General features: G+C 46.5%; 1 protein-coding gene across 2 annotated transcripts in view; it reads left to right on the top strand.

Annotated features, from left to right (window-relative positions):
• The window catches only part of AIP (aryl hydrocarbon receptor interacting protein), a 36,184-nt gene extending 25,064 nt beyond the window's left edge, over positions 1-11,120 (top strand). The window contains exons 3-7 of one of the 2 annotated variants that reach the window (XM_029575133.1): positions 184-363; positions 845-1,033; positions 1,269-1,445; positions 1,643-1,784; positions 2,822-11,114. In XM_029575133.1, coding sequence (XP_029430993.1) covers positions 184-363; positions 845-1,033; positions 1,269-1,445; positions 1,643-1,784; positions 2,822-3,024 — 891 coding nt within the window. In that variant the 3' untranslated portion in view covers positions 3,025-11,114. Of the gene's footprint in view, positions 1-183; positions 364-844; positions 1,034-1,268; positions 1,446-1,642; positions 1,785-2,821 lie in introns of both variants that reach the window. The other variant, XM_029575134.1, reaches the window with a different exon arrangement.

Consider the following 11,120-nt stretch of genomic DNA (forward strand, 5'->3'; position numbering starts at 1 on the left):
TTTTGGGGTTTTTTGCTACCTTGATTCCCATCATCTGTTTTTAGAGGAATCATTCTTGGAGGTTGGAATGTGCTGCTGGGAGGGTTTTTTCTTCCCATCATATTTCTCTCTTTGGTTTATAATTTCTGACAAGGAAGCTGATTACTGTAATGTCACACCGCTAACATCCCTTTCCTGCCACAGGCAACTTTCCACTACCGGACGTTAAAATGTGATGAGCACCAGACAGTTATCGATGACAGCAGGACCCGAGGAAAGCCCATGGAGTTGATCATTGGCAAAAAGTTCAAACTACCTGTTTGGGAGACCATCATCTCTACCATGAGGGCAGGGGAGCGGGCAGAGTTCCTGTGTGATACCAAGGTAATCTTATATAACATATGTGGCTTCTGCCAGGCACAGAGCAATCTGGGAGACCATCCTCTGCTCCTTGCTTCTTACAGCTACATACACACATGGTCTTTGTCATGCTCCAGGAGATGTCATTCAATTATAAATAGGAATGCCATCAAAATACTACTGTCTATAGGCATGACGAAGAAACAAATCTGCTTCTTATGCTTTGGATGTGCATCACTCTTTCTAGATGCACTACTGCCTCAAAAATATGCTTCAGCTTTGCTCTGGATAGGGGGAGGGGTGGCATATGTTAACGCTACATGCTCGTTCCATCCTTGGCATGTGTTGAAGCTGGTGTTCTGGTGGTGATGATGGTTCTGTAATCAGCCCAGAAAGACAGCATCAGTACTGTGGCTGCTTTTGACACTTAAGCATCTTATATTTCTTTCATCCCTTCTCTTTTCTAATGCACAGATTGATATTACTAATATTGGTTCTTTTCCAGCATGTGGTGCAGTACCCCCAGGTGTCCAAGAGTCTGCGGAATATCGCACTGGGGAAGGATCCCCTGGAGGGGCAACGGCACTGCTGCGGCATTGCTCAGATGCACGAGCATCACTCGCTAGGGTACCCTGACCTGGATGAACTTCACAGGAACCCCCAGTCCCTAATCTTCCAAATAGAGATGCTGAAGGTAAATAGGGGAAGGAGAGAGCAAGCATGAGCGAAAACAAGAAGGGGGAGAATGAGCATAAGAAAGGGAAGACAGTGAGCAATCATAATAGAACAAGAGAGAGCAAGAGAAAGCACGAGAGGGGAGAGTGCACATGTAAGACCATGCAGTGTGTATGTATAGAGTCCGTATGTCTGCACACATGAGAAAAAGAGTGTGAGTTCTGATTTATTAAGTGTTGCCATTATTTTCTGAGGTGGAAGAGCCGGGCTCATACCGGCAGGATCCCTGGGCCATGTCAGATGAAGAAAAACTTCAGGCTGTGCCCCTAATCCATGAGGAAGGGAATCAGCTGTACAAGGAAGGCAGTATCCAGGAGGCAGCAACCAAGTACTATGATGCTATTGCCTGCCTGAAGAACCTACAGATGAAGGTAAGAGGTCTGTTGCCCCTAATACTAAATTCCAGTATTTTTCTCCCTTTTGTCTTGTTCTAGGTTTCACTGCCTTGTCTGTCTTCTCACTGTTATTTGTCTCTTTATTTTATTTTATTTTTTTGTTTTCTTTTATCGCCTTGTCTCTGAGATCGTCTTTATAATGTCCATCCTGCCCACCAACTCTTTCCTTACAGGAGCAGCCAGGATCTCCAGATTGGATCCAGCTAGATTTGAAAATCACCCCATTACTACTGAATTACTGTCAGTGTAAACTTCTCTTGGAAGATTATTATGAGGTGCTGGAACACACCAACTCCATCCTCAACAAGTATGAAGGTTAGAGCTGTCGCTGGTCTCGCACTCTCTCTCCTCACATCCATTTTACTCTTCCTTGATATGTCTCATACTCTTTCCTTCTTTCATCTGCTGCTCCTTCTCCCTGTTTCACTTCCACCTTCTTCTTTCTGCTTTTAAAATACCAAAGCACTTTTCATCCTGTTTTTCCTTCCATAGGTTTTTTTTTACTTGTTGTGATATTCTCACAGATGGCTTAAGTTAGAGGCATAAAGAAGCAAAGACTCTGCTTCAAATATAAAAAAAAAAACCAAAACATATTAACACAGGCAACTTTGTGTCCTTGGTCTCTGACAGTAACACTATCTTTGCAACCACCTAAACTTTGAGTGATTTCATGCACTGTTCTCCCTCTTTGCATCCAGCACCAGAGAACCTGAAGGTTTTGAGTGCAGGGTTTTTATGTCCTTCCTGAAACTGCCAACATGCTGCACCTTTTCCATTTCTAATATTGCCAGCTGCTTACTTGTTTGAGCCAGGATTGGAGTAAGATCTGGAAGTTTGTTTTTAAAACCAGTGTTTTCCCATGGAGGCTTTTTTTGGTTTGTTTTTTTTGTTGTACTAGCATTTTACCAAAAGAGAGAAGATTTCCATCTTTCTTTGGGGAAAAGAGATAAAGGAATAGGAGAGACAGGGGGGCACATTAAGTGGTTGTGGCAGCATCAAAGAAAAAGGAGGGGAACAGAAACTTCTTAAGAAATGGCATTCATCAGACAAGCAACAAGGAAATATATTCTCCTTTTTATTTTTGAGATGGGTCCCTAAGCAGGTTTAGGGCAACTTTTAACAGACTTTCAGAAGCAGAGAAAAAAATAAAAATCACATTTTAAAGGTGAGCACATTTGAACAACGATGCCTCCGACATTGCCAGTATAAAAATGATCAAAAGATATAGATGAGTTGTTGAGATCGTTTAGGTCCCTCCTTCACATGTCTTAAGACCTTGACAGATGTATTGCCTTCTGTGTCTGCCGTTCCCTTTCTCCCTTTCACCTGCTTCCCTTTCTCCGTTTCCACAGATAACGTGAAAGCTTACTTTAAACGTGGAAAGGCGCACGCCGCTGTCTGGAACTCCACCGAGGCTCAAGCCGACTTTGACATGGTGGTGCGCTTGGACCCGTCGCTGGCTTCGGTGGTGGCAAAGGAGATTAAAAAGCTGGATGCTCGGCTGAAAGAAAAGAATCAGGAAGACAAGGCCCGATTCAAAGGCATTTTTCTGTAATTAGACAGAAGAGAGGCGGTGACCAGACGGGTGTTCATGAGGAACGCATGGACCAGATGCGAGGGATGCTGCTCAATTTGATGTTGTGTCATCACATGCCTTTTTGGATCTTTCTTTTGAATGTGGTCTGAGGATTGAGGGAAAGTGTGGGACTGGATGGGGCTAAGGTCACCTCAAATGTTTGATCTTCTCAGATTCGAACCCTACCTGAAAGTCCTTATTGAAATGAGCTGGTCAAGCCTCGACGCATCCAGGGAGCAGGAATCCCACAAAGCTGGGAACACAGAATTCAGCTTTGTTGTCCATCTCTGCTCAGGAGCCAGCTGGGATGGACATTAAAGTGGGAGATTGAATTTGGTGTTGTCCTGAGGAGAGCATGGAGAAGAAAAATCCTATATTTATCCATAGAACAGGTAGAGCATGGGCAGCAGCAGCCATACCCACCCAATACTCCCCAAACAATGGCCTTATTTCTGTTCTAGAGGTGAGAGGGAGTTGGTTCCCAGTGCTCTGGTAACTGGTGAAACAGGCACTTGCTCATTGTCAGGTGGACAGCGACCACAGCTCGTTTCCTGAAGCAAAGTCTGTTTTAACCTGAACTAGATTCCCCAGCCCATATGCAGTATACATCCGTTTCTAAAACATGGCAGAGAACTGGAGCTGCTTCTGCTGTGTCTGAAAAGCTCTTCCAATCACCATGCAGTGGATAGTGCTTTAGAAGCTTCCATTGTGATTAGGAGCTCCCTATCATGCATCAATGAAATGCTGCTCTTGAAGTTAGAGTTCATGAACATTTTTAAGCACTGGGGCAGCCATATTGAGGTGAATGTTGCAGATGACAGCAGATTCTGTCATATGGTTGGTACACACACTTTGTGTGATTTCATTCCTGACATCGTGACAACGTTGCCAACATGGCTGCTCCCAAAGTTGCTGGTGAAAGAGTGACAGCATGGTGCAGAACTAGTATAGCATCCTTACTGTGCAAGGCTGCGCCCTGCAGGCAGGGGAGAGCACGTTACACAGAAGAGAGAACTTCCGCACTTGTAGTTTGGCATACGATACACCAGTGATAGAAATGCTTCCTTAATTTTGTGCTCATTTGACCACCTACTGATGAAAACTGGTCCCCAAATTGGTCTTCATTGTTGGCATTGGTTTCCTGAAGCTTGGTGATCATGTGGTCACCTGCTGATGAGAGCTGGTGGTCAGATCAGTGTTTTCTGTTGCCTTTTGTCCGCTGTATTACTGCCACACCATATTTGCACCTCTATCTTGGATCATGTAGGGGAGGAATGACACTCCACTGAGTCATAGTGAAAGCTCTGGTGGGAAAAGGAGAGTTAAGAACTACTTCTGTTCTTACTGACATCCAGACTTGAGGAGTCCTCTCACTTTCCTGCATTTTCTTCCTTTTCTGTGCTTTGTGTGTGTGTGTGTGTGTGTGTATATGCATACTATACTATATTTATGTATGGGAATATGTATTTATAAGTACAAATGTTTATTAGTGTATTTATGTGCCTTGCCTGTTTTATTGAGGTGGGGGAGAAGGAACAAGATCTACTCCAGAGGGTCGGGGTTGCACCACTGCTCAGAATCTCTCCTACAAGGAGCTGCATTGGCTGCACAATGACGTGACTCCTGTGAATAGTCTCCCTACAGGGAGGCTTCCTCTCCTCTCTAAGAGCTCCTTCCCAGAGGAGATTTCCTGGGGCCAGAAGCGATCGCAGTGAGTTTTGTAAGATGGTGGAGAGGGTGACCCTGAGAAGAGCATTTCCCTGTACGTACCCAGATCAGTCCAGACTCCTGGGTTTTGTCTCCCTTCCAGCAGTTGGAGACAGAGAAAATTTCTCAGACACTGCCTTATAACCCCACCGGGCTCCTCTGTATTTCTGTCTCCAGCAGATGGAGGTGGTGCAAAACCTGCAGTTCTGAACCCAAGAAAAAGATATAGGAAGCTGGTTTTATCCTCCCCATGGGGTTGTCAGGTCCTGGTGGGACTATCCCCTCTGGTAGAAAGTCAAGACGAGCAGGGGTTGGGAACCCCAAAAGTGCTCTGCTGGGCACTGGGGGTGACAGCTAGTGGTCCAGCTCTGCTACCTTTCTTCTTCAGGGAAGTATTTCTTTTTAATAAAAGTTAAAAAAAAAAAAAAAAAAAGAGGAAAAGGCTTTGTAGGTGAGAGGAGTGGAGATATTTTGGCTTGCGATCTGGTTTGTTCTGTAGAAGAGGATGTTAGAAACCGCGGAGTGCGCGTTTGGGTTTTGTAGGTTTGTTTGCTCGCAGCTTACTGTTCCCATTCCTGCTCCTTACCAGCATCTGCCATGTGTTCTGAGTCAGCCCGTGCTATGCCCCGTCCAAGCCGCTGCTCGTTCTGTGGAGAGTGGCTCCCAAGCATTATGCCTTTACCTTTCTTCCAGCTTTTAAGCTTCCCAAGTTTTTACTCCTTGTTAAATGTAACTTTGCCTTATTCACCTCTCTTGTTAATTACTTTTATTTATTGCTTCACTTATACCCTTGTTTTATGTAAACCGATCCGATATGGTTATTACTATGAAGGTCGGTATAAAAAAGTGTTAAATAAATAAATGAAAGCAGACCATTGTTCCCGCTGTCTCCCCAGGGAGGAGGACTCTTTGTGGGAGACGCGGTGGCTCTATCAAAGCGGCACGGCCCTAGTCAGGTGCCGGCTGCACCCGAGGAGGAGGCCGATGTTCCCGCTCAGCGTGGGAATGGTGGCCATCTTGAAAACTTTTAAAGCTTGGGGCCTTGGGAGACCAGTCGGAGGAAGAGCCAGATCCCCTGGAAAGGGATTTTGGAGGGCGCTGCTCATATTTTCCCTGATTTTGTGCTTTTGTTGCATCAGGCATATTTGGCTAGCAAGCACAAGAAGAGGGCTTCTGCCAGATGTATACTGTGTGAAGGGTCACCAAAGAAAGTGCCCAGGCGGTCGGGGATGCCAGGGACCACGAGAGTCCAGAGAGTACAGGATCCAGTGCTACAACGTAGCATGGAAGACCTTTCCTCGGAGGAGTCTGACCAGGGGATGTCGATGGGGGGTTGGGTTCTCTTGGTGTCCTTCCTCCTAGAGATAGTCCAGATCAAGAAGAGGAGCCTGGGAAGATTCCTTCTGTGGAGGGGGACAATCCGAAGGTGGTGCATTTATTTCAGCAGGAAGAGCTGGTTCCTTTGATCCCGCATGTCCTAGCGGAGTTAGGTATCGCGGATCCACAGGATGAGCCGAACCAGGACAGGTGGATCCGGTCATGGTGGGCTTGCAGGGTCCAGTTAAGACTTTCCCCTTCCACAGCATGGTTAAGCAGCTGATGGTCAGGGAGTGGGATACTGCTGAGACAGGACTCAAGGTCAGAAGAGCCATAGATAAACTTTATCCCTTGCCTGAGGAAACGAACTATTGAAGAAGGTACCTAAGGTGGATGATGACTGTATTGGCGATCACTAAAAGAACCACCATACCAGTAGTGGGAGCAGCGGCTCTAAAGGATCTTCAGGATAGGAAGCTCAAGGTGCACCTTGAGAAAATTTTGGCGGTCTCTGCTCTAGGCATCTGCATGGCAGTTTGCAGCAGTTTTATGCTTCAGGCAAGCCTCAGATGGGTGCAACAGCTGCAGAGCGCCAGAGAGATCTCGCCCCAGGAGTCCGAGCAGGCAGAACATTTGGAAGCAGTGGTGGCATACGGGGATGATGCCTTATATGATCTGATTTGCACCTCTTCCAGGACAATGGTTTCTGTGATCTCGGCTAGGAGATTCTTGTGGTTGCGAAACTAGTCAGTGGATGTTTTGTCGAAAGCTCAGCTTGGAGCACTCCCCTTCAAAGGCAAGCTAATTTTTGGGATAGATTTGGAGCAGTTGATAAAGCAGCTTGAAGACAATAATGTGCACAAGCTCCCGGAGGATAAGCCGAAAGGTTTTCTACAGGTTTGCTCTCTGTTTCACGGCCAAAGGTGCTTCTATCAGAGCAGAGCTCCTGTTGCCAATCAGAGGGAGGTCGCAGTCTTGGTCTCAATTCTTTCGTGGACGCAGAGCAAACTGTGATGGCTCCGGGCAGGGGCCTGGTGGAGCCAAATCTGCGCAATGAGTGGCGGTCGGCCCACTCCTCAGTTCCTGTCATTGGGGTTTGGTTGACCCGGTTTTACAAGGAGTGGGTCAAGATCACATCAGACCAGTGGGTTCTAAGCGTGATAGGAATTTGCTCGTCCACTAAGAAACCTCTTTATGATATCTCCTTGTGTTTTCCCGGCAAAGAAGGTCATTGTCCAGCAGGCTATTCAGAGGTTGAGGATGCTGGGAGCCATTGTTCCTGTCTCCAGGGAAGAGCGGGGAATGGGGCGTTATTCCATTTAGTTTGTGGTGCTGAAGAAGGAAGGAACCTTTTGCCCAATCCTGGATTTGAAGAAAGTGAATGTGGCTCTGTGTCCCCCGTTTTTGGGTGGAGACTCTCAGGTCTGTCATAGCGGCGGTGCATAGTGGGGAGTTCTTGGCTTTGCTGGATTTAATGGAAGCGTATGTTCACATTGCAAACCGCTAAAGATCATCAGAAGTATCTCAAATTTATGATCCTCTGGCAGCATTTTCAATTCTGCGCCTTTCCGTTCGGTCTATCCACTGCTCCAAGAACTTTCACCAAGGTCATGGTGGTGGTGGTAGCAGCGTCCCTCAGAAAGCAGGGGGTGTTGATTCACCCATATCTGGATGATTGGCTCATTCGATCAATCGAAGGCCCTTTGCAAGCAGGTGGTGGAGGTAGTTCAACTCCTGAGATCCCTAGGCTGAGTTGTGAACCTAGCCAAGAGCCATCTTCTTCCTTCTCAGCTCCTGGAGTTCTTAGGCGCTCGCTTAAACACCAGTGTGAGCAAAGTCTGAGTTGGTCCCTTTGGGCATTTGTGCATATGAAACCTCTACAAAAAGCATTACTATCCCGCTGGGATTCGGTGTCGGAACAGTTTCATCTTCTGCTACCATTTACAGAAGTTGCCAGGCCTAGTCTTTGGTGGTGGCTTGGCCGGAGCCATCTGGAACCAGCCAAGCCTCAATGGATAGTGGTAACTATCGACGCAAGTCTCTCTGGCTGGGGGGCTGTGTGTCAGGCCCAGGCGGTACAGGGCAGTGACTTGGTCCAATCAGTCAGTTAGAAACAGGGCAGTGCGGAGAGTTTTCTTCCCCTGCTGCGCAATCGGGCAGTCTGAGTCCTTTCAGACAATGCAACGGTGGTGGCTTACATCAGTCGTCGGGGGAACCAAAAGTCAACCGGTGCCTCAAGAAGTGGAGATGCTGATGTCCTGGGCGGAGCAGCACTTAGCATTGTTAGCGGCTTCGCATACAGCGAGGTCCGACAATGTGCAAGCGGACTTTCTCAGCCAGCACCATTTGGATCCCAGGGAATGGGAGTTGTCGAGCGACGCAATGGTCCTCATCTTCTTGCAGATGGGGCAGGCCTCACTTGTATCTGATGGCTACTCGGAGGAATGCCAAAGCCCCACGTTTTTACAGTCGCAGAAGAGAGCATGGAGCAGAGTCAGTGCCCTGATGCTGGCTTGGAAGTTTCAGCTTCCGGCTTTTATGAATTTAGAGATTGACGTGCCTCATGCAAAGGAATTAAGACAATTGGATGTCAGACGGGCCTTGCTACAGTATTTGGAGGTCACTAACAGTTTCCAGTTGTCAGATCATCTTTTTGTGCTATGGAGTGGTGCAAAAAAGGGTCAAAAAGCATCAAAGGCCATAATAGTGCATTGGTTGAAGGAGGCTATCGGTGCCGCATATATCTGCAGTGGTCGGCCTGTTCCAGAGGGGTTGAGAGCTCATTCTACCCTTTCTCAGGTGGCCTTGTGGGCTGGGTGCCAACTGGTTTCGCCACAAGAGATTTGCAGGGCAGCTACTTTGAAGTCGTTGCAGGCTCTGGATGTCGACAATTTTGGTGGAAGTGTTCTTCGAGCGGGAATCTCACAGTCCTACCCTTGATAGGTACATCCCAGGACTCTGGATTGATCTGGGTACGTGCAGGGAAAGGAAAATTGGTTCTTACCTGCTAATGTTTGTTCCTGTAGTACCCCACAGATCGGTCCAGAGTCCCCACCCAGTGGGTGAGAGGAGATTTTGTTCTGGGGAGTCTGCTCACTCTATCTTTTTGCTTCACTGAAGAATGGCATAGGTTTCTCTATAATCCTCTTAATTATTTTTTTTAAGTTTTTCTAGATTTATTTGCGAATTTTCCTATTCCTCTGCTCGTTCTGGGGGTAGAATTTAATCAGTTTTTTTATCTTACTTTTCTGCTTGGATACTCATGAATACTGAGGAGCTGCAAGTGGCACTTCGGGTTATAAGGTGGTGCCTGAGAAATTTTCTGTCTCTGTCTGCTGGAAGGGAAGCAAAACCCAGGAGTCTGGGCTGATCCGTGGTACTACAGGAATGCAAATTAGCAGGTAAGAACCAATTTTCCTTTTCTCTGTATTCGCCGTACTTAATATCTTGCTGACTCGTGCCTAGCATTACGTATCCAGATATCTTAGAATTGTATTGATTTTAGAATTATGGCTATTATTGTATTTATCTTTGTAAAGATGTTATCTTATCCTTCCTGTTTACTCCATAAGGGGCAAGCATTCTAGGAGAAGGAAGTTAGGTGACAGGGAAGGTTTGTGTGTGTGTGAAGAACTAGTGATGCCCAATGTACTGACATCAGTCACCACCCACTGACTTTACTCCTGTCTCTCTTTGCATGTCGCTCATAGCTCTGTCTCTGCTCTTCTCCTTTGCTCTGCAGATATCTTTTGATATTAATTTGGAGCAGGCAGGCCAGGGAGTGGTTAGCCACACAATCCCCCCCGCCTGGGTTTGAAACAAGTTGCAAATGAATATTTTAAAAAGGCAAGTGCACGAGAAAGGCACAAGGTACGTCTGGTACTCCTGCGACAGACTGTCACAGCCGTGCCAGTCCCTGGCTTCCTGCATCATCATCTGCTCCCTTTTCTCTCTAGCACTGAAAACACTTCAGGAAGCTGAAAGAGTGGGAAGCCCAGGTCCAGCAGAGCTGTAGTTGATGTTCACCCGAGCACCACGAGTCCTTTGAGCTGGCACGCATCAGCTTTTTTATTGGTGAGCAACCAGCAACCCAGTAACATCTGCAAAGGCTGCTCTTATTTGTTTGAAAAGGGGAGTAGCTTAGCATGAAGTACCACTTTCGAGGGCCAGTTCAGAGCAGAGCTGGTGTGCTGCAGTTGGTATTGAGGGAGAGTGGACCCTGAAGCAGAGATCCCCCTAGAGCCTTGTACTGCAAGGTAAACATCACAGGACTGTGAAAACAACCTGGTGGTTGGTGTAATCTAGAGCTACCTGGAGATGGGCATCCAGCTGCTGAGTGCTGCAGAGCTGCCAACTATCTCCAAGCTATCAGAGGTACTTAGAGCAATTTCTGGCTTTTTAAAGCACTTAAATCTAGGCATTTGGGATTTTTAGTGAAGGTCTTGTCAATCCAGCTTGCAGGAAGATATATCTTAGAAAGCTTAGCAACAGGCATCAGAAACCCCAGGACTGACTGACAAGTGTCTTTTGTGGCTTGATTGGAGGCTCTTGAAGCTAAGGAGCTCTAGAAAAGATAAAAATGTGGAATAACAAATTCTTGAAATATGTTTTCTAGCTATATTTTATTTTTGTATATCATTGTTATATTGAGCAAAAGAAGCAGCAAACCTGGCAGCGATCTGTAACGAATCACTGATTGCCACTGCACTGAAGTGTCAAAGGCTCTGTAGTGGCATTGCCTGGTCACTATTGAATGTTTAGAGAATGGAGACAGGCTGCATTTTGGAAGATCAGGTAATCTTAGAAACAGAGAAAAAGTGTTTGCTGAGAGTCCTGGAGGCTGTTTTTACGAGAACGTGCCTAATTTATGGGATGTTTTATGATGTGCAGTTCTGGGGAAGAGGGCTACCCCTGGAGCACAACGTCTAGGAGCTGTGCATTCAGTAACACCAGAATTAAGATTCTGAAGGGCCTTGTTTCAACCCATCTGTGCTTGTGGTGTACAGCTGCTTTTTGTATGTATATAAATAAAGGTCAGCAAACAAGCTGTA

Source organism: Rhinatrema bivittatum, chromosome 13, assembly GCF_901001135.1.
Source record: "Rhinatrema bivittatum chromosome 13, aRhiBiv1.1, whole genome shotgun sequence".
Lineage (NCBI taxonomy): Eukaryota > Metazoa > Chordata > Amphibia > Gymnophiona > Rhinatrematidae > Rhinatrema > Rhinatrema bivittatum.